The 23780-nt window shown below is 38.7% G+C and overlaps 3 protein-coding genes across 8 annotated transcripts in view; 2 read left to right on the forward strand and 1 right to left on the reverse strand.

The window, feature by feature from the left end:
- Positions 1 to 4096, forward strand: part of yrk (Yes-related kinase) — a 41492-nt gene extending 37396 nt beyond the window's left edge. For all 6 annotated transcript variants that reach the window (XM_049475940.1, XM_022683291.2, XM_007245684.4 and 3 more), the window contains 3 exons: positions 423 to 576; positions 809 to 940; positions 2160 to 4096. In XM_049475940.1, coding sequence (XP_049331897.1) covers positions 423 to 576; positions 809 to 940; positions 2160 to 2368 — 495 coding nt within the window. In that variant the 3' untranslated portion in view covers positions 2369 to 4096. The remainder of the gene's footprint in view (positions 1 to 422; positions 577 to 808; positions 941 to 2159) is intronic.
- The window catches only part of rad21b (RAD21 cohesin complex component b), a 634821-nt gene that overhangs the window by 185531 nt on the left and 425510 nt on the right, over positions 1 to 23780 (reverse strand). The window lies entirely within an intron of this gene.
- Positions 5706 to 23780, forward strand: part of ahdc1 (AT hook, DNA binding motif, containing 1) — a 38535-nt gene continuing 20460 nt past the window's right edge. The window contains exons 1-2 of the mRNA XM_007245690.4: positions 5706 to 6561; positions 19823 to 19900. The gene's annotated coding sequence lies outside the window, so the exon portion shown is untranslated. The remainder of the gene's footprint in view (positions 6562 to 19822; positions 19901 to 23780) is intronic.

The following is a 23780-nucleotide window of genomic DNA, read 5'->3' on the forward strand; positions in this document are numbered from 1 at the left end:
TCCGTCCAGTACTTTTAGAATGAGTTGTGTAATTGGGGATGAGGTGTGGTGGTGATCCTGCGGCATTCAGACCTCACTAATTCTCTTTTCTCTGAATGCAATCCAATCCTCACAGCAATATCTCAAAATCTAGAAACCTTTTTTGGACAGCTGCGACAGTTTCTCCATGAAGGCAGGATAAACTATTTTAATACAATTCATTTTAGAAGAAACAATGAAAGAGCAGGTCCCAATACTTTTGTCCATATTTTTAGCTAGTGTGAACCGGCTAGAGACCAAAGATACCCTTAAGCTCAAACACTGCCAGAAAGTGCTATCTAATCTTTCATCTACAGAATTAGTGTAATATAAAGAATTTGCATTACTACTATTTATTTTGAAATAATTATGATTGTAGTCCTTGAGTACTGTCTTTCCAACAGATTGCAGCTGGCATGGCATATATTGAGCGGATGAACTACATCCACAGAGACTTGAGAGCAGCCAACATCCTGGTCGGAGATAACTTAGTCTGTAAGATTGCTGACTTTGGACTTGCCAGACTCATTGAGGACAATGAATACACCGCCAGACAAGGTCATTACTGACTCCACCCAGCGCTGTACTGTTTTCACTGCATTGTTTTCTTTCTCTTGTTTTTTCCTCAATTCTGTTCCACTCAGATTCCACCCTCCTCATTTTATAATACAAATGAGCTCGACATCCTTTATGCTTCTGTTATTATTATGTATTTTTGCTTATTTATTTTTTGTTTTGTCAGTTTTTACTCAGTAGTAGTTAAATAACCCTGCGTGTTGATGTATTACAGGGGCAAAGTTTCCTATAAAGTGGACTGCTCCAGAGGCAGCACTCTACGGAAAATTTACCATCAAATCAGATGTTTGGTCATTTGGCATCCTGTTGACTGAACTCATCACAAAAGGCCGAGTGCCTTACCCAGGTATATTCACTGTGTGGGTGTATGTATGTGTAAAATAGTCATGCTGCTATGTGTTTTTGCCTCTGGTTGTCTGGTTGAGGTTTATAACAGCAACTGCAAATAAAACTTTCTATATATATTCTAAAATAATAAAATAATAGCTTAGATACATCATTTGGAGCATAATTGAAAGGGATTTTACATGATCATCTAAAAAAAAACGAACTCAAGGCAAAATGCTTCTACCTGGAGCTTCTACTTTTAAGTGTTTTAGATGTTGCTGTACAGAAACTGATTCACACAGGAACTGACACTCTGGGTTCAGAGCCTAAAGAGAAAATAGAGAACACATCTGCTAATGAAGGCTGTTAAAAGCTGATAATGAGCTGTTAGAGCTGGGAAGCAAAGTTGGGAGCAACTGCAGATAAAACTTCAAGAAGTGTGAATGAGATGTGTATTTAATGCTTATTTATCTCAAAATACATTGAAACAAAATGTAATTAAAGATGCCACAGGATGCATTTATTGAGTATGTTAAGTTTTAGACATATAAATTGCAAGCATGTGACTTTGTTTGGGGCAAAAAATGATAAGATTATTTAAAAAGCTTATTCACCACTTTGCTTTTTTGGTTCAGAATTAGTCCACTGAATTTCCTTTTACAGAGGGATTGTGAAACAAATTGGCTGGCTGAATTGGTTGAATTAGTCAACACTAATAAAAACACTGTAAATACTAGATAGTGGGGCTAGGCAATTAATAAAAAAATCAATGGAAAACAACATTTAAAACTTTTGAATGACGTGTTAATATTGACGGTTAAATCATTTTCTTATTAAGATTTTTTTTATTCTGTGATTTATGTGTGCTCATGTATGGACCCCTTACAACCAGGCTACGGCATCACTTGACTCTACTTTCTGCAGCACTTCTCTTTCTTGCAATAGGGCTTTCAGGGCTTTCAGGTTAGGGTTGGGTTTAAGTTACATAACAGTTTTTGGCTTTTTTAAATTGGCTTTTAATTCCAGCTCCATCTCTTTGCCAGAGTTTAAGGTTCATGGTTTGTCATGTCCAAGTGCCAAACTATGTCAAGAAAATACTGTAGAACACTCAAGGTCAACTATAACACGATAAAAATGAATGGTGCACACAGAACTTACCTAAGCTTTAAAAAAATCCTAAGGCTTTTAACAGTTTTGAACTGATGGACTTGTGACCTGGTTTGTGTGTATCTTTGTAGGGATGAATAACAGGGAGGTGCTGGAGCAGGTGGAGCGTGGCTATCGTATGCCCTGTCCACAAGGCTCTCCAGCCTCCCTGCATGAGCTGATGCTGCAGTGCTGGCGAAAAGATGCAGATGAGAGACACACCTTTGAGTACCTGCAGGGCTTTCTGGAGGATTACTTCACTGCCACAGAGCCGCAGTACCAGCCGGGGGAGGACCTGTGATTAAAGCGCACCTGTAAAATGATTCAGTTGCTCGTCATGTGCATTAAACAGGTTTTATAAGAGATATCAATGTGAAAGTCTCCAAATGAATGTATGAGATGATGTGCAACATATAATCATCACTTTAAAGGCGTGCCTCACATGGAAGTCACTTTTTACGACGTGCAGGAGCTGTTTGCCTTAAAGTATTCATTTTGTTTTTATATGAAGTTTAAATTGTAGCTTTTCTTACATTGATGGTAATACACTGTAATGCTGAGGAAACTGTGTATAGCGACACTGCACACACAGTGTTGTATTGAAATGGTAAAGACATGAAATTACTAAAAGAATTCACACAGGACTTTGTATGTGACTATGTGCACACATAGACATTCTTTATGTCTACAAAACTTCTGCCAGATCAGTCTGAATAACCTATCCATCCACTGTGAGCACATTCCTTTGTATTCATTTCCTGTGTACTGTGTTAATTTTGCCATTGCCTTTGTATTGCTTACTGTAACCTTTTTATCAGAATCTGTATGACTTTAACAGTCGGGATGACCCTGAACCAGTACTGCTGTACAATGATGGAACTTTGTGCCTTGAAAGATGAATCTGCTACAGCAGGTCGTTAAAGTTTAGCGATTCATCAAAATCAGGTTTAACATCTGCCTGAGATGGGAATTATTATCTATCAACCTTTTTTACACTGTATTTTTCATTTTACATCTATATAATTTTTTTTTCTTTTTCTAATTTAATGAGTGCCTATTAAACTAGTGCCTTCCTTTATCGTCAGTGACCACAGCCTTCCATTTTACACTGATTATTTGAGTATGTTGTGTCTTTGTATGCTTTCCATTACAACAACCTGCTCTACATGCCATGTCTCATGTGTCAATTGTCTCCAATACACACAAACACACCCACCCACACACACCACTACCACCTAGTAATGACCAGTGTTTAATTATGGTGCCCTCTGGATTTTTGACACCATTGGGAAAGATGTGCAAAAACTAAGAAAATCTGCAACATAATTGTCAAAATGTTTAATTACATGTACAATTTAAACGTTTTTTTAAAACACTTAAATCTTGGGTAATGGTCCTCTAGCAGCACCCCTGCAACCCACTTGGGCTGCAGTTTTCAGGTTGAATTTGACTGTAACGTTACATTCCATAATATACAGTGGTATGCAAAAATGCAGGCTCCCCAGTGGACAAATGACCTGATTTACAATGAAGACATGCAGTTAAATATGACCCTTACTTATATGTAAAAGGACTTTTTAGTCAGCAAAAAGTCTTTCTATTCCTTCACCTGTACTTCCTAGCAAAATGTTTCTAGTTCTGTAAGAATTTGAACTGCCCTGCTGCTCTTCTCTTTTAAGGACTTTTTTTTACAGATTGTCAATGATGTGTTTGTCAAGTTGGTGCATGAGACATTGTAACACCTTCATCTTGCACATCCTAAGGTAGTTAATTGTGGGTTACAAAGTTGCTTTATGATTGTTATACTTCATCCTCAGCTTTTTGCAGATGGTCTAATGTTTGCTTCCAGAATTTGCAGATGTTATTTACTTTGAATGCATTCTTTTCTCTTTTGCTGAAATGTTACAAACAAACCATTTTAGCTGTCCACAGAACATGTTTCACAATTCATCATGTTGGTTTGGATACACTGAATGTTGTGGTGAGATTGCAGGGGGAGGTTTTCTTCTGAGGAATCTTTAATAAAGGTCATATTTGTGCAGGTTACTTGATACATGAGCAGGTCTCTCTGAAGGTTTTCTTGGTCTTCCAGATTTCAAATTCTTAGGTACATTACAACATTACAAACTTCAAAAAACTAGACTATAAAAAGAAGACCATGGTTATAGTTTTAAAATATCTTTTTAATATAATGCCTTTTGCAGGCCAGGCTTGTACTTACTTAACTACTTACAGTAACAGATTTTTTTGCATTCAGATGTTTGAATACTACTGCACACTGCCATGTCAAAAGTCATGTGGGAGAAACATCTATTACAATAAAGAAAAACTTTTGCCATGTCACATAGAAGCTAAAGAATGCTTCACTGACCTGCAGTATATTTGCGAGTTGGGTCTTGTAAATTAAGTAGGTTTGTGATCTCTTCTTGTTTGTTTGATGGACTACGCTCTCCAGACTCAACCAGTCACAACCATTATCACCTTCTGAGCTGTCCCCTGTGGGCGGTAATGCCTTTTATGGCACTGTAAAAAGCCTACATAATTCAGAAATGGAACGTACCATCCAAGTGCACCCACTATCAGGCCACACTTACATTCAAATAATACACGTTACCTTGCCATGATGTGCATGCTGCTCAGTGGTTAACCTCCTTCACAAGATGATGCCTTGCAACTTATGCAGGTGGGGGCATTCCCAAGCCATCCCCTGAGGTAACACTTAATCAAAAATGTACTGCTATGCCATGATTTTTGATCTGTCAACATATACAGCCAAATTTTAAACATATATAGAAAGAAATGTAAAAACACACAAAGCTAAATAATGGTGCATGTGTGGGCATTTTCCTAATCATGAGTCACAAAAAACAAATGCTGTGTAAGAACAGCATGTCAGAATCGGTCTTTAATGTTTTATTGCAACAATAATTTAATGTTTTATTTGTAGGGAAAAATTATAGAAAGAGGCAGAGTGAGTTGGTTGTAACAAAGTGGTGCACAGATTTGTAACCATTCCTGATTATCCGGAGAGATTTTTGCTTGTTTAACCACAAACGCTCCACACGATGGCAGTAGAGTCAGTGCTGAGGTGCTGGGGCTCTGTGTCCATTTTTTTCTGAATACGGCGTTTAATCATCTGGTTTTGCGTAAAGGTACAGCCAGTTCAGCTGTGAGAACCGGGCGTACTGTGTGTGCCTCATATTCCTGTATCAGGCTGACAGCAGGGGTCTGCACTGCTTGTTTCTGGATTGCAATATTTAATTCACGCGGGCAGTGCTATGCAGCACTGCGCTGAAAACTGCTGAGGCTGTTTCTAATATTTTTCATTAGGAAATATTACTGTTTGTGCCTGATTGTACTGTATAATGCTTTACCGCTGTATTACACTGTATTTAGCTACTCAGATTTAACTAACTAACCCTAGACAGATAAAATCCCTTTCTTAAACACACATTAGTTTGCTAGTTAACATTCTGGGTGCACACACAGACTCACACTCAACAATATGTTTTTTTCCAGTCTCTGTGGGCTGCTACAATGATTATCTATCTAGGCAAATCCCCGCTACCCAAAGTTGTCAGATTAGACTCTTACGAAAGAAAGCTTAATTGTAACATTTCTCTGCTGATAATGAAATTTTTTCTTGTTTCCCGTCACCCTGAGTCTTCACAAAGAGCTAAAAACGCATTCACAGTTGCGTAAGTCAGACGCACGACCAGAGTCAAAGAGAACTACATTACCCAGAATCCTCCAGCAGATCCAAGCCTCTACGGAAGACCGGGTAGCTCCTTTGCGTCTACAGTCCGCGTTTTCTACACAGCTCGGAGTGGCTTTTTGCAGTGAGGGGAGAAACGGCGCAGAAACGCGCTCACTGATCTATCTTTCTCTCACTCTCGTGCGCGCTCTCTGTCTCCGTCCCCGAGGCGCCTCTGCGTGAAACCGGCAACACTCACTTTTTACAATTCCAATTATTTTATTTTTTTCCTAGATCTTAGGGGATTTTTTTATTTTTGTGTTGTCGTTTTTTTAGATAATTTCTCGAGTTTTTTTTATTAAATTAAATTTGTTTTATATTTCTTAACCAGATGCTCTCACACAGCTGCTCGCTTCGGCGTCTCCAGTCAGCAGCAGCACCGGACCAGCATGCGCGCGCCGGACCGGGCTGTGGAGTGCGCTCTGCTCGCGAGCCCCTGCGCTCCTAGACCGGGGCACGGTTCCACGAGCCAGTCCAGCTGAGGAGGCAACATCAGCAGCAGCATTGACCATTGAGCAGCGGCGACGGCGACAGCGCTGCTGATGCGCGCGTGAGGAGCTCGCGCCCAACGCTGCTGCAGCGTGAGCGCGAGCGCGGCGCCTCCCGGTGAGCGCGCGGTGGTGGTGGCGGCGGCTCCTTCGTCGTCTGGCTGGCCGACTGACTGACTGACTGAGTGAGCGAGCGAGTGGCTGCACGAGGCTGGAGATTTGCATATCAGAGGCGCGCCGCATCTCACGAGGGTTTGTTTTGTGTTTTCTGTTGAAGGCAATGTTAACCTTAGTTATGCCATTCATACAGCTGGCTTTGACTATAGGTCACACACACACATGCCCATGCACGCACACACGCACTCGCACGGCACTGCTTCTCCTCATCATTCACACACACATGCAACACCCGTGCATGTTGCTCAGTGTATGTGTAACTAACGTAGTGCTGATGATGGGTTTACCACAAACCGCGCTAAGAGAGCACGCGATGGGACATGCTCACGTTCAGCAGGGTGTGCGCGTCAGCGTTATTAGGCTGCCACTTCTTTACGCTTTCTTCTCTCGTAGAAATAACTGTTTGCAGACACTGAGGGCACTGTGGTGGAGTTTGGACCCCCATAGGAGTAATACAGGGGTCCACAGCTGATACTGAGAGGTGATTAGTCACTGCTGGTAAATAGGCTATAGGGTATACACTCAGAAAGAAATTAGACAAAACTGTCAATGGGGTGGTACCCCTCTTGTCATTGGGGTCCCAGTTAAGGTACGTAGTAAATTTCTATTTTCTTAATATTTCAGCCACCCTTAGTCAGCTTGATGCCAATGCCTATATTGTGTATATATAAGATCAGCACCCTATCTAGCTGTAATTTGTTTTATTTAAACTTAAAAAACATGTTGTATTTTTCATATTGTATTAAAGTACAATATTTATATATTGTATATGCAAAGCTGTCACCTGAATGGTACCCTTAGAGGTATGTCTACAGTATCTTTAGTTAAGATACAAAGTAATTTTATATTCGTACATACAATGACAGCCACCATTAGTCAGATTGATACCAAGACCTGAATCAGATGAGCATCACCTCACCTCATTTGTTGTGTTGGATTGTAAAGATAAAATGTATTTATGTTTATATAAACAAACTAATTATATATATATATATATATATATATATATATATATATATATATATATATATATGTATGTCACTGGGTTGTATTCTCAGAGGTATGTCTTTAGTAAGGGACACATTTGTACTATATTCATTTGCAGCTGTTCTCCCCTACTTTTTTCACCGCTTAAGGGACACAGTTGGACCTGAAGGATCATGGTGTACCTTTGATGGTAGATTTGCACTCTTTGTACTTTGGTGAATGAAAAGTACCTGTACAGTACCTCCTTCTGCCAGTGTGTACATTAGCTGCTGATATATGATGATGTTGATGACAGCAGGATGACTATATAAGCAGCTGTTTTCCGTTCTGATTACATATCGATGCTATAGTAGCCTCTCGTTCGTGCTCCCTTCTGGGCTTAAACCCGCCTATGACTCCTCTCTTGATTAGTCTGGCTAATTACGCCCCCTCCCTCCCTCCCTCCCTCCCTCCCTCCTTCCCTCACTCACTGCCCCCCACCCCCCACCCCCGCTATGCAGTGCATCAACACTTGCCCATTAAAGTTAGGGACTGCCTCGTTCCCTTATGGCAAGCCAAATGGGTCAGAATTCGCCTGGGTCTGACGGCGCTTAAAGCGTGCGTAATACTTAAAAAACGCCGTCCAAAACGCCGTGCAGGGCTTACTTTTACGCCTTGGAACAAACGCGAGGCGCCGCCAGGCGTTTAAGAGCGTGTGGCGGCGCCAGGCGCTTACATAACGCCACCACGCGTTTTCATAACGCCTCCAGGCGTTCCATATGCAAAAACGGACAGAATATACATATCCCCTCCTTCTCCAAGCAGTTCAGCCCTCTGACTCTGTCAGGGAACTATATCTCCTGTTAAAATAAAAGCCCCCAAGTGCTTCAAATGTCTGCTGTGTTATTAGATGAGCTAGATTCATGTATTTCTGGCTAAACTGGGCTTTGCAAAATGTAGTCCCTGATTAAAACATAACAAAATGTAATCAAATGTACTTATTTTTTATCAACTCTTTCATTGCTGGCCTATTTAGTAATCATGTTTAATTTGTCTGATGCCGCAAGACCTGAGCCAGCAAACACACACACACACACACACACACACTCTCTCTCGAAGGCATTGGGGATTTTAATAAAACGCGCAATACAGAGACCACCACAGCATACAGAATGAATGCATAAATGGAGAAATTAGGAACCGGACACACAAAATCCAGCAACACATTTAGCAGATCTGTGTAGAGATTCTATACGTTTTAGGGTCACTCTTAAAAAAATAAAAACTGTTCACTATGAGATCGTAATATTCCGAATCATTCAGTATTCAAGGTATTCCTTAATTAAATTGTTTTTGATCATGGTACATCCTTATATTCTTTTTTGCTTTCTTACTTTTTAAATAAAAGCCCTTTTTGTATCGCTGCCGCTCAAACGGGCAGCGTGGGTCTAAAATGAGCCACATTCATTTTCTATGCTACTTCAAGTATGGCTGTGTGGTTCTATGATATATTTTAGCAACGCATTAATTCCGTCGTTCAGAATTTAATTGACGAATTTATGAATGAGTGTTTCTTTTGCACAAATCTTCATTTTCATTCTCCTTACACAGGTTTACACACACGGGTCAGACACAACGCACATGAATTTACCATTTCACAGCTCAGCACAGCTCCCTCAGTACTGTTTTACGATAACATCACCTTAGAAAATATTTGATGCCACTAGTGAAAGATAACTGTATATAATATTTGATTAGGATTAGGTTACCATTAGAGTGAGAATATTACCTGTCAGAAAGTTACAAGTACTTATTATTAGATGTTGACATATTCTATTTTAGTTAGCTTAATATACTGTAGTACTTTGTTAGGCCATTTAGCTACAGGGTGTGTTTATAATAATGTTCTTGGTGACAGTAACTGAAATATTTTATTAATTTAAAGAATAAACATTTTTAATAAAATAAATAGTACAGTCTAATATAGGATAATGATAATAATAATAATAATAATAACAATAATAAACGTTTTATGTAGAACATTCAAACAAAACATCTGTAAATCTTTTGGATTTTGTAAATAATAGTAGTAGTAATAATAATAATAATAATAATAATAATAATAATAATAATTAATAACACGCTTTAGCAATTGTGCCCATTTTTACGAGCAGGCGTCCTACAGCGATCATATTTTTCCTGAATCCTAAATAAAAATGCAAAACATATTTATAATGCGTGCAGAGTAGAATATTTTCGCTTTGTTTAAGTGCGCAAACTAAATTTTTCCCGCACTTTATTTACCGCGGTGGTTACGCAAAAAAAAAAAACGGTAAAACATTTAATTCAGGGCCGGAGTGGGCCCTTTTTTCAGCCCGGGAGTTTCGTGCCCAAATCCAGCCCATTTTTTCCATGGAGCAGGAATTTGAATAAATAAAACAGCAGCTAGATCTTACAATGCCTTTTTATTACATATAAGTACAAGTATATGTTGGTAAGTTAACAGAACACCCTTCACCTAAACACGTTTAATTCCAATTTAAATCAAATAAAGTTTTAAAAGGTAATTAATTTGACTTAAAAGTAGTGCTGGGCGATATGGGAAAATATTATATATATATATATATATATATATATATATATATATATATATATATATATATATATATATATATATATATATATATATATATATCACAATAACGATATATATCATGATATACCACATTTATATAAATCAATTATAAATAAATTAACAAACACGAAACTGAGGGTATTTAATCTGTAATTTCAGTTCGTTTTAGTTTTTTTTCTTTTAATCACCGTTTTTATTCGTTTCAGTTAATGAGAAGTTTCGTTAACAATAAGACTTGGTTACTTAGCTATATGGTGATTATCATGCAATAGCTTTATATAAAATTAAAATAGTATTAAAAAACAGATGACATCACAGACTATTTCCTGGAGCCCGACCAGCTGAGGAAAGTGATGCGCTCATCTGCGCGTTTGAAGCTCTGCAGGTGGATTAATATGTGCGCGGCTCGCGGGGATCTGGCGCTAATTCTATTGCTTTGGGGCTGCATGACATTCAGTCTCTCAGTCTGCCAGTCAGACTACAGTGTCAGCATATATCAGGTGCGTTTTCGTACAGGACAAACCATTCAAACATGCGAATGAGATCTCAGCACCTGATTAAAAAAATCACACAGTGTCTGTCTGGCTTAAAATTAGATACAGCTTATATTATATTATAATTAATAAATAAATATTCATTTAAAAGACCAGGGAAACGTTCTGTATGCTAACAAGCTAGAAGCTAATAAGCTAATAACAACATTTAATAAAAACAGAAAAATAGATGTAAAATAGGAAAATAACCAACTAAACTAAGCTCAAAATGCTAAAAGAAATATAATCTAACGAATTCTAAAAGATCAAAATGAAATAGTGAATCCTCAAAGCAGTAGCTTAAAGACAGAATATAAAGCTTTACCAGATTCAAAATCTTAATTCTAATAAACAAGGCATATTTCGCCCTAAATGTTTATTTCCTGAAAGGACATACAGCTAAATAGGCTAGATACTGAAAAGCAGAGATTCTAGGCTTTAAAATTAAAAAAATAATTATTCATAAACACAAAAAGATATTAACTATGACATATTTCTGGCCCGTCGGCGGGCCAGGGCGTGTTAAGAGGTTAATGATGTGTATTGGGCTCTACAAAATAAACTACGCTAAATCGACATTGCAAACGTTGCCCAATAGCTGACGATTCAAGATTATTTCCATATCTCTGTTTACCGGCTGCAGCTGAAGTCTGTCTTCTGGAAAACAAGTTTGTTAATTTTGCACATTTGGCTGCTTCTTCTTCCATCTTCTTTCTTTTTTTAATCTGGCCTTTTCGGCTCCACCTGGCCTCTTTTTACCCTCCATCACAGTCGTCTGACGCTTTGTGCTATTCTGTTGCTGCATTTAATTTGATCGCTTCAGAAAAGACCACTGGTGGACGCAACCAACTCAAACATTTGGGAGAGGAGAATTCCCTCAGATGGTTAAACCCGACGTAGGGGCTGTGTTGTCAGACGAATAGAGAGTGCATACGTAGTTGAATGGCAATGAATGCAAGAATAAGATTAGAGAAGTGAGGGTAAATAATTTTTTTCCGTCCAACCGGCCCAAACTCGCCCCGGCCCATCGGGAATCCTCCCGATTAGCCACTCCGGGCTTGTTTAAATAATTTATTAATTCAATATAATAATAATTATATCAATATAATAATAATAATAATAATAATAATAATAATAATAATAATAATAATAATAATAATAATAATAATAATATCAAATTATATTAATAATAATAATAGTAATAATAAAAGTGTGTGTGTGTGTGCAGTTTTAAAAAAATCTACAAAATATTCAGAATGCTAACTAAAATAGAATATGTCAAAATAATGTCAATATTATTATTATTATTATTATTATTATTATTATTATTATTATTATTATTATTATTATTATTACCATTATCCTATATTAGACTGTACTATTTATTTTATTAAAAATGTTTATTCTTTAAATTAATAAAATATTTCAGTTACTGTCACCAAGAACATTATTATAAACACACCCTGTAGCTAAATGGCCTACAAAGTACTACAGTATATTAAGCTAACTAAAATAGAATATGTCAACATCTAATAATACGTACTTGTAACTTTCTGACAGGTAATATTCTCACTCTAATGGTAACCTAATCCTAATCAAATATTATATACAGTTATCTTTCACTAGTGGCATCAAATATTTTCTAAGGTGATGTTATCGTAAAACAGTACTGAGGGAGCTGTGCTGAGCTGTGAAATGGTAAATTCATGTGCGTTGTGTCTGACCCGTGTGTGTAAACCTGTGTAAGGAGAATGAAAATTAAGATTTGTGCAAAAGAAACACTCATTCATAAATTCGTCAATTAAATTCTGAACGACGGAATTAATGCGTTGCTAAAATATATCATAGAACCACACAGCCATACTTGAAGTAGCATAGAAAATGAATGTGGCTCATTTTAGACCCACGCTGCCCGTTTGAGCGGCAGCGATACAAAAAGGGCTTTTATTTAAAAAGTAAGAAAGCAAAAAATAATATAAGGATGTACCATGATCAAAAACAATTTAATTAAGGAATACCTTGAATACTGAATGATTCGGAATATTACGATCTCATAGTGAACAGTTTTTTTTTTAAGAGTGACCCTAAAACGTATAGAATCTCTACACAGATCTGCTAAATGTGTTGCTGGATTTTGTGTGTCCGGTTGATTTCCTAATTTCTCCATTTATGCATTCATTCTGTATGCTGTGGTGGTCTCTGTATTGCGCGTTTTATTAAAATCCCCAATGCCTTCGAGAGAGAGTGTGTGTGTGTGTGTGTGTTGGCTGGCTCAGGTCTTGCGGCATCAGACAAATTAAACATGATTACTAAATAGGCCAGCAATGAAAGAGTTGATAAAAAATAAGTACATTTGATTACATTTTGTTATGTTTTAATCAGGGACTACATTTTGCAAAGCCCAGTTTAGCCAGAAATACATGAATCTAGCACATCTAATAACACAGCAGACATTTGAAGCACTTGGGGGCTTTTATTTTAACAGGAGATATAGTTCCCTGACAGAGTCAGAGGGCTGAACTGCTTGGAGAAGGAGGGGATATGTATATTCTGTCCGTTTTTGCATATGGAACGCCTGGAGGCGTTATGAAAACGCGTGGTGGCGTTATGTAAGCGCCTGGCGCCGCCACACGCTCTTAAACGCCTGGCGGCGCCTCGCGTTTGTTCCAAGGCGTAAAAGTAAGCCCTGCACGGCGTTTTGGACGGCGTTTTTTAAGTATTTCGCACGCTTTAAGCGCCGTCAGACCCAGGCGAATTCTGACCCATTTGGCTTGCCATATTCCCTGGTTGTGATTGGCCACCGCGCGCAGGGATCAGGGCATGGCTGCCTCTTTGCAGTGGGAGCAGCTTGTTTAGTGTTTTGACAGGCGCGTTTATGAACGCGCGGCACACGGCACGAGCGTCAAAAAGAAGCGCGCACGCGCCCGTTCTGTTCCCCCTGCCTGCTGGCGCACATGGTGCATGCTTAAGTGCTGCAGACCATTAAAGAAGACAGTCGACTATATAAGACAAATAGTCTATATTGTAGTGCATCTATGATTATTAGTGCAGTCATATCTATTCGTCTTGTCACGTGCTGTCTGTAATTATCAACAAATTATTATGTCATTGTTTTTTATATAGCCAACAGGTTTAAGGTTTAAGCAATCATTGAGATGTGAGATTTCATGTTTTTCTGCATGTTTTGTCTCTTTTCTTGGGAGACAGACACTCGTTCCGATGAATGCAGTCGGGTTAAGCTATCCTTTAAGGTGCAACCATTGCTGACACTGATGTGCAAAAGCACTCGCACAACTTGTGTAATCCCTGTAGGGAATTGGAAGCACTATCTGAAGCACATAAACATACATTTTTGGCAGCATGTCTAATACCAGGTACGATATATAGAGGGGTATAAAGCCCCACAGCACTGTGGAGTAGTGGAACTGTATTCTGTGGAATTATGATGCTTAATCCTTATACTTTTGTAAAGTGGGGTAGTCATAACCTCACAGCAATGTTTACAAAAATATAGTAGAGATCTCTCTTGGACATGCAAACATGCTATTATATATATATCTATATATATAGTTATATAAAAACCTTGGTTTCTTAAAAAAAGTGTCCCAATACTTTTCTCTTTATATAATGTACGTTTGTTTTGTGCCTTCTCAAGCAGCTCAGGTCTCAGGTAATTGCAGACGCTGAGTGACTGAGTGGGGCTCTGCCAGTGCGCGCGCTCGCGCTGTGTCTAAGTGGGATTGTATTGTGTGCATTACATCAAGTTGATGGTGGCGCGCGCTCGCGCTTTCGCTCGTGTCCGTCAGGCAGCTCCGGTCTCCATGGCGACCTTTATTAGAAGAAGCTTGGCAGGCCACTACAGCTGGAGACTGTGATTGGCAGAGAGGAGAGAAAGGCAGCATTCCCTGACACTGACCTTGGACACAGCTCTAATGACAGCGAGGTGTAGCACCATTCAGTCTCAGCCTGATACAATACAACACCCCCACAGCACAGCCATTCAGCCCCAGTCTATTACAGCACAACTCCCCCACAGCACAGCACTGCACAACACCCCACAGCACAGGCATTCAGGCCAGTATAATACAGCACAACACCCCCCCCCCCCCCAACACAGCACTGCAGAACACCCCCACAGCACAGCCATTTAGTCCCAGTTTATTACAGCACAACACCCCCACAGCACAGCACTGTACAACACCCCCACAGCACAGGCATTCGGCCACAGTCTAATACAGCACAACACCCTTACCGCACAGCACTGCACAACACCCCCCACAGCACAGCCATTCAGCCCCAGTCCATACAGCACATCACCCACACAGCACAGCACTGTAAAACACCCCCCAGCACAGGCATTCAGCCTCAGTCTAATACAGCACAACACCCCCACAGCACAGCACTGCACAACACCCCCACAGCACAGGCATTCAGCCCCAGTATAATACAACACAACACCCCCACAGCACTGCACAACACCCCCCAGGACAGGCATTCAGCCCCAGTCTAATACAGCACAACACCCTCTGAGCACAGCACTGCACAACACCCACACAGCACAGCCATTCAGCCCCAGTCTAATACAGCAAAACTCCCTCACAGCACAGCACTGCACAACACCTACAGCAAAGCCATTCAGCCCCAGTCTAATACAGCAAAACTCCCTCACAGCACAGCACAGCACAATGTCCCCACAGCACAGCACTGCACATCACCCCCACAGCACAATACAGCTTATCACAGCACCCCCACAGCATGGCCATATACCCCCAGCCTAATACAGCACAGCACAGTGCCCCAGTAACAGAGCACACTCCTACACCACAACATAGCCATTCCCCCCAACCTGTTACAGCACATCATAGCACCACCACAGGACAGCACAGTAATTTAGCCACACAACACCCCTCACAGCACAGCTCCCCCAAATCACAGCACAGCCATTCAACTCCAGCCTGATACTGCACAACACCACCACTACACAGTGTCTCTACCTGCACACATCACCCACAATTACTCACGACTACACTCTATGCCTGCGCTCTCTTTCTCTCTCTCTGTCTGTCTCTGCATCTCACTCAGTGACCCTCAGCATCTTTCTCTCTCTCTCTCTTCTCTACCTTGCTCTGCATGCCTTTCTTTTTTGACCATGTCTCTTTCTCTTTCTCATTCTCTTTTTTTTTACCTCTTTCATCTTCTTTCTTTTTTAATCCACATGTCTTTCTTCTTTTTTCTCTACCACTCTGTGGCCCTGTCCTAATCTGTCTTAGCCCTCTCTCTCTCTCTGCATTTTTTGTTTCTCTCTCTGTCTCTTTTCTCCCTCTCTTCCCCTGTCCACATGTCTATCTTCTTTGTCTCTGTCAGTTCAATTCAAGTTGGCTATATTGGCATGACTGTTTTAATAACTATGTTACCACAGCACACAAACATAAAACTGAGTATATTCTGTGTGATTCTCTGCCTCTCGCTGCTGCTTCTCTCTTTTTGTATTTCACTTTTGTTGTCTTTCTGTCTAAACCACCTCTGCCTCTCTCTGTATCTCTCTTTCTCTATTTGTATGTCTCTCTCTTCCTTTTCTTTCTCTCTATTTCTCTCTTCAACTTTTCTCTGCCTCTTTCTCTTTGTCTGTATCTTTTGGCTTTTCTCTTTCACTCGACTTTTCTCTTTCTCTCTAAATTTCTTTTTCTCTTATAATTTTTTCTACCACTTTTTGCCTTTTACTCTCTCAGTCTTTGTCTGTTTCTCCGTTTATCTCATTATTGTTTTTCTTACCTCTGCATCTCTCTTTCTGCCTCTCTATCTACCCCCTCTCTGTCTCTCTCTGTATTTCTCCCTTCTTCTCTTGCTCTCTCTCCCTCTTGGCTTCACAGGTCTCTCTCTCTCTCTCTCTCTCAACATCTCTCTGTCCCTCAGCCTCTTAATTTACATCTTAATCTGTCTATCTCTCGCTTTGTCTCTGTCTTCCTGGCTCTTTCTCCTTTTATATTTTTCATTCCTTCTCTCTTTCTGTTTATCAGTATCTGTGTTCTCTCTTCTTTTTCTCCACACTTTGCATGTTTACTCTCTCTCTCTCAGTTTCTCAATCTGTTTTTTTTCTCTCCATCGCTTCAACCTCCCTCTCTCTCTCTCTCTCTCTCTCTTTCTTGTGTCTCTGACTGGCTGTAACTGGTTTTAGTAGAGGCTTGCACCTTTGACCCTGGCTCTGGCTTTGGGAGGGCAAATGTGTGTGTTTGTGCCAGAGAGAGAGAGAGAGACAGAGAAAGTAAGACAGAGAGAGAGAGACAGTGTGTTGGGGGAGTAGAGGGACTGGGGGCATGCAGCAAAGCTGACTTAATCTACATTGGTGTGTGTGTGTGTGTGTGTGTGTGTGTGCATGTTTGTGTTTGGAGGACACACAGAGCCTGCATTCGAGAAAGGGGGGGGAGTGTGGAGGGTAAGTGTGTGTGTGTGTGTGTGTTTGTGTGTGTGTGTGTGTGATTCTTCTGTATACCTGACCGCTTTTGGTGTCTTTCACTAACGAGCCGACTCTAACGAGAGACTGAACCAAATCAATTATTAAAGAGAGAGAGAGAGAGAGAGAGAAAGAGAGAGAGTCAAATAGATGAATAGAGAGAATGAAAAAGAGAATGTTGTAGTTGGAATCCAGAGAAACAGGAATGCATACACTCATTACAACCACAACAGATTACACCTCATACATTCATACATTATGCTACTTAAACTATATGGACAAAAGTATTTGGGCACCTGCTCACTGATGGTTCCGTCTGACATCAAGGGTTTTAAGAAGAGTTTTGATTTGATTGCATTCAGCAAAAAGAGCTGCAGATCTTATCCCCAACTCCACAACTCATCTTAAAAGCATTGGATGGAGCACCATCATTCCAGAAAACACAGACTCACTGCTCCACAGATTAATGCTGGGTTGCTTTATAGCCCTTAAGTTCATGCCTGGAATTAGGTTTGTTGCCAAATGGCTCGAGTTTATCTCCTGTAGAAAGTTCTATGCTATTGACTGTATCTCTCTACAGGGACTAGACATGCTGTGTAAACATACTATGTAAAGTAACTATATGCATTTATTAGAAGTGGTGTCCACAAACATTTGGACATATACTGTATGCTGTTCTTATTGGAGCATTAGTAGATTAAAAGCACTACTATACAAATATTCTAAACCGGAAAAAGGGATGCATTGGGGGATTAAATTGATTTAGATTTGGTTCTTATTATTAATTATTTTCAAAAATAAATAATACATAAATTGAAAATAACAAATATATGTGAATGAAGGTAGTGAAGTGAATCACTTTTTGTTTCACAGATTATCAGTGAGGGTTGATCGTGAGAGTTTGACACCTATTTTGAACACATTTTAATCACAAACTGGTTGACTATTATGTTGCAGATTTCCGTTTAATTGTTTTATATTATTTTTTATATTTATGTTAGCAAAGCAGTGATTAATCACTTCCTCTTAGTAAATGACAGTTTACTGCATTAATGTGGAATAATGTTAATTCTGTAGTCTTATAGTATTAGTATTAGTGTGTGAGGTACAGAATTATATACTATGTACTAATTTTAATAGTTTAATAGTACATGTTTGGCAGGACAGTACACAAAGTATTAACATACTAACCCACTTCATACTAACAGGAAGTGATGAAGCTGTGATATCCAACATACATCACAGCTTGTTTTGTGTTGCATTGTGAGATATTGTAGCCATCATAACAACAACAAAAATCAAGTGTCTTGGATATTTGGGTATACTCAAATTTGATCTGCAATACATACTTCATATTAAAAATAGTTAGTATTGGTAAATTTTATGCAATTGGCACTCAACCAGGCTCCTCCAAAATCCTTTCTAATCATCATCTGCAGCTGATGGGCTGCACCTGATCCTAATTTAGACATTTTATGTAGTAATAAATGTGGGGATTCCCTAATTTGTCCTAGCAAGAAAACTGCATTTGTAATAATTTAACTTTATTCAAATAAATTATGTTTAGTCACATTTCCTTCATCTTTTAATATTGTGAAAAATATTTAATATATATATATATATATATATATATATATATATATATATATATATATATATATATATATATATATATAATGTCCAGATGTCCATAAGTAAATTTATGATTAGCATTATAAATAGCACTACTGAGGTCAATTTATGAATAAATCTGTGACTAGATTAGCACTGCTGAAATTAACTTATGGTACCACTTTATAATAAGACTACCTTTATAAAGGGTTTATACAAGGTTTACAATTAGTTTAATAATGGTTACTAATTAGGTTGTAAATGCCTTAAAAATCATTAATAATCAGTTATAACACATACGTAGAAAGGGCAACAATGACCTGTTGTTTGCCAAATAGTGAACTCACAGCCATCTATATTGTTGCCCTTTCGACGTATGTGTTATAACTGATTATTAAATATTTTTAAGGCATTTACAACCTAATTAGTAACCATTAATAAACTAATTGTAAACCATTTATAAACCCTTTATAAAGGTAGTCTTATTTTAAAGTGGTACCTAACTTACAATTAGAATAGCGCAGTGGTAAGTGTATTGTGTTTTGTTGGTATGTCTGCTTGAATATTACAAATGCGATACAAGTGTGTAATAAATATGTGTACGGTACTGTAAGCAAAGAAATATATTGCTATTTTTTATCAAATTGTTTGTTAAATCAAACCATCGTAGTATAAACATCCCTATCATATTTATAAAATCTGAATAAAAGAAAAGTTGACTTTTTATGCGATCCTAACATATAGATCTAACTATGTAGTGGTCATGGTTTAATGTCTATACAGAAGGAACCTTTGTCTGCGACCAGTCATTACATGGAACTTAGTAATTATAAATGTGTTTTTGAAAATCGATACATATATCGAATATATATATTATATATTTTTGGTGGATTTCTATTTTTTTCTGTAAGCAGCACATGTGCCACTTGCACATAGAGTGCTGTATAATGCACAGCATAGAGACTGAAGAGCAGATCTCATATATAGAAGTGCAGCATTGTACTGTAGGTTTTTGTGCTGCTGATATCAGCCTTGACTTTGCTTAGTCTCCCTCTCTCTCTCTCTCTGCCTTCCTTTCTCTCACACTCTCTGTCTCTCTCTGCCTTCCTTTCTCTCTTGCTCTTTCTTTCTTTCTCTCAGGTAACAAACTGGCAGGCTCCAGATTGCCATGGAAACGTGTGCAGTTTGTGAGAAATAGTTGAGAGAATCTAGAGAAAGGTAAGTTTTTTTTGTTATGGTGCATATGTTAGCACACATTTTGAGTGGGAAGTGTGTGTGTGTGTGTTTGTGTGTGTGTGTGTGTGTGTGTATTCTGTGAGAAATATACTCCCCCCTCCGGATGTAATGAAATATGTCAGCGCATGGCACGCTAAGCAGTCTGCGTAGATACCTGTGTGCTTCATTTTCAAATATTAGCTCTGTGCTCTGAATTAGACGAAACCTAGCCTTCAGCCCACACATCCTCCTCCCCCTCCCACACACACACACACACACACACACACACTTCCTCACACACATCTTCCTCACTCTCCTCAGCAAAACCCACAACCGCTCAAACATACTATCAGTCTATCTACCTTTATTCGTTTTAAAATGTGCTATTAGAATTATATCGTACTGTCAGGGTGATTCATTCTTTCTGACTCATTCAGTCATTTATTATTTATTCATTCACTCATTCACTCCTTTATTCATTCAGATGTTTTTGACTCATTCACATGTTTATTGACTGCCTTGTGGATTTGTATTAGCATCAAACAAACAAGAAAAAATAGAATACAGCAGACCTGAATAAATTATTATATTATTACTTACACTATATGGACAATAGTACTGTTTATTCCCACTTAAATAGAGCATATCCTGCTTTTTGAAGTAACTTTAAATCTTTATCATCAAGGGAATGCTAGACATCTACTAGATTTTGTAACATTGGATTTGATTGTGCTTAATTTCAACTTAATAACATTTAATGACTGAGGTCAGGATATTTTAAGAGTACCACCCCATATCATCCCAACTCAAATCCCTTACTTAACTCATCCCCAAAGTATTGAAGTGTGGAGTACCTTCATTCCATAGAGCACAGTTCTAGGGGCTTTATACCCCTCATTCCCCACACCTGGAATTGAGTATGGTGCCAGCAGGTTGACTTTATCTAAGCCAAAAAAATCCTGTTCTTTTGGCATTACTACCCTTCAGGGTTTAATCAAGGTGTCAGTAATGGGTGCAATTTAGCCAAATGCATTCATAAGAAAGGGTGTTCACAAACATTTGGAAATATTTAAAGCATACAACATCTTTACTGTGCAGCCACTGTGCAGCCGTACAATAGAATCCATCCTCCATATTTAACTCAGCCGTGACAGTGAACACAAACACATACAAACATAGACACACACAAACACACACACACATACACATAGACACACACTAGTGAATAGAGCAGTGGGCAGCCACCTGAGCATCCAGGCAGCAATTGAGGGTTACATGCTTTCCTCAAGGTCACCTCAGTCATGGATTCCAGTCCTAATTGTTTTAAACCCCATTGTGCACTTATCAGATTTTTAAAGGCCTATTATTAAGTAACTACTGTAAATGATTAAATAATTGCTATGCAATTATTGTGTACAGTATATTGTACCAGCTGGAAATGAGAAACTGAAGTATGGGCCCATAAATACAAAATAAAAATCACAGAATTGAAACAGCAATTATGGAATAAAACTTTAAAAGTTTAGTGTATTATTTTTGTCATGTTTTGTTAATGTTAAGGGAATGCAGAATTGTTCCGAAAAAATGTAAAGTCATTTAAACAGGTGCCGTTAATCCAGGCATTTACCTGCTCCACCAGGTGCTGAGGTGGCTGCCCACCACTAATTGTAAAAAGAGAAGACTTAAGAACCTTTTAAAGAAATAAAATAACAAATAAAAATTAAGCATTCTTCATCAGCTGCGATGTTTCTGCAAGAAATTTACATGTACAGGAGAACAACAAAGCATGAGTGGGGAGGTGAAGTGAAAAGAAAAGAAGAGATAAGAGGTGCAAGGAAGAGAGGAGAGGAGAGGAGAGGAGAGGTGAGAAGGTGAGAGGAAACGAGAGAGTACGAGAAAGGAGAAAGTAGAGAAGAGGATAGAGGAGCACATGAAAAGATAGATGAAAGGATAGGTGAGGAGAGCAGGTTAGAGGATGAGATAAAAAGAAAAGGAAAGTTAAGAGAAGACTAGATGGAGGAAAGAAGATGAAGGAAAGAAAACGAGAGGAAGGACAAGAGACAGAAAAAAGAGATGAGTGAAAGAAAAAGAGGAGAGGAAAGGACAGGAAAATAGGAATGGAATGAGATAAAAGGAAATAGGGAGAAAAGGTGATGGAGTTGAGTATATAGGAAACAGGAAGAGATGGAAAGAGGAAGCAGAGGAGACAAGGAGATAGGAGCAGAGAGGAGGCAAGAAGAAGAAAGTGAAGAGCAGAGAGGTGTAGAGAGGAGAAATATTGACAAAGTGGAAGGTAGGGGCTTTAACAGGACATAGAAAAGAGGAGAGGAAAGGATAGGAGATAGAGAAGATGAAAGAAGAGGAAAGGATGTGAACAGAAAAAGGGAGCAGGCAGGAGGAGAGAGCAAAAATATATGATAACCTGAAAGAAAGAAGCTTTTAGATGAGACGGATATCTCCAGTAGAAGGACACTGCTTACATGTGATCTAATGGGTGAGCAGGTGAGTGGATTGAATGAGTTCAGTGCTTGGTTAAGGGTTTCAAAGCTAAGGCTGTTTTCTCTTGTCTGTGCTGCTCATCCTCTCTGCTCGTCCATTAAGTCACATTTACTCAGAGCTGAAACATTACCAGACTCAGACAGTTATAGTTTAAGCAGGCCCAGACTCTAGAAGAGCTCCTGGACGAGCGTTTCTGCTTGTTGTCTCATGAACATACATCAGGGGGTTCAGTACTGCATGAATCATCACACTCATAAAAATTTCATCATACACTGCTGTTTGTATACATAGCGATTGTTTCATGCGCATAATAGAAATGATGGATTATTTATTGGTCACAGTTGGTCACATATGTTTTGCAGTTGGTGGACAAGGTTTGAGTGTCACTCATTTGTTATTAATGAGTTATAAAGGATTTATAAATGTGGTTTTCACCATGTTCAACCCTGTTATGCTCTGCTAAATTAAATTGATGGTGGTGGTGCTGGTGGTCTGTATGTAGCCAGTGACTTAACGGTCAGTAGCTAGACTGATTCTGTGGACTGGAGTGGTTGTGATCAGTCCAGGTGCACTAATAACCAAATCCTTTTGTTATTACTTGCCTTACTTAATATTTTAATATTAAGTAAGGCAATATTACTTAATATTTTAATATTAAGTAATATTATTGACAAAAGTATTGGGGCACCTGCTTTTTTATAGTTACTTATAAAATTAAGGGTATTGAAAAGAGTGTATCCTGCTTTTGTTGGAGTAGATATCTCTACTGTCCAGGAAAGATTTTCTAGTACATTTTGAATTTTGACTATTTATTATAACAATTAATGAGGTCAGGATGTTGAGTGATCACCACCCCACCACATCTCCAACTCCCAGACTCAAAAGTCCATCATCATTCCAGAGAACACTGTTCAACTGTTCCACAGCTCTACAGGTTTTAATGCTGGTTGTAAGAATACTCCTCTATCTCATGTGTGGCATTAGGCATGGTGCCAATAGATTCATGTTTTTTACTCCAGGGATTCCTATTCTATTGGCAAGGGACAAGACAAGCTGTTTGTGTGCACGTGTGCATTTGCATATCTTTGTCAGCAGTGGGTGTAACTTAAAGTAGCTGAATGCTCCAGGTCCCTGAACATTTGGAATTACATAAAACATGATTTATTTAAAACGACACAACTGATCCAACTCAAATTATTCATTTTAATCTCTCAGTGTAATGAAATCAATATAATTAACCTCTTATGGCTGGCTTCCCACACAAGGTTAAGCCATATTGCAAACTTTATTTATGTTACCAACAGAAACTTACAATTTAAAATGATGTATAGTGCAGGATTGATCTTAATTCCTGTAATCCAACCCTCCTGTTATGTTGAACTGT

The sequence above is a fragment of the Astyanax mexicanus genome, chromosome 3 (genome assembly GCF_023375975.1).
Source record: "Astyanax mexicanus isolate ESR-SI-001 chromosome 3, AstMex3_surface, whole genome shotgun sequence".
Classification (NCBI taxonomy): domain Eukaryota; kingdom Metazoa; phylum Chordata; class Actinopteri; order Characiformes; family Acestrorhamphidae; genus Astyanax; species Astyanax mexicanus.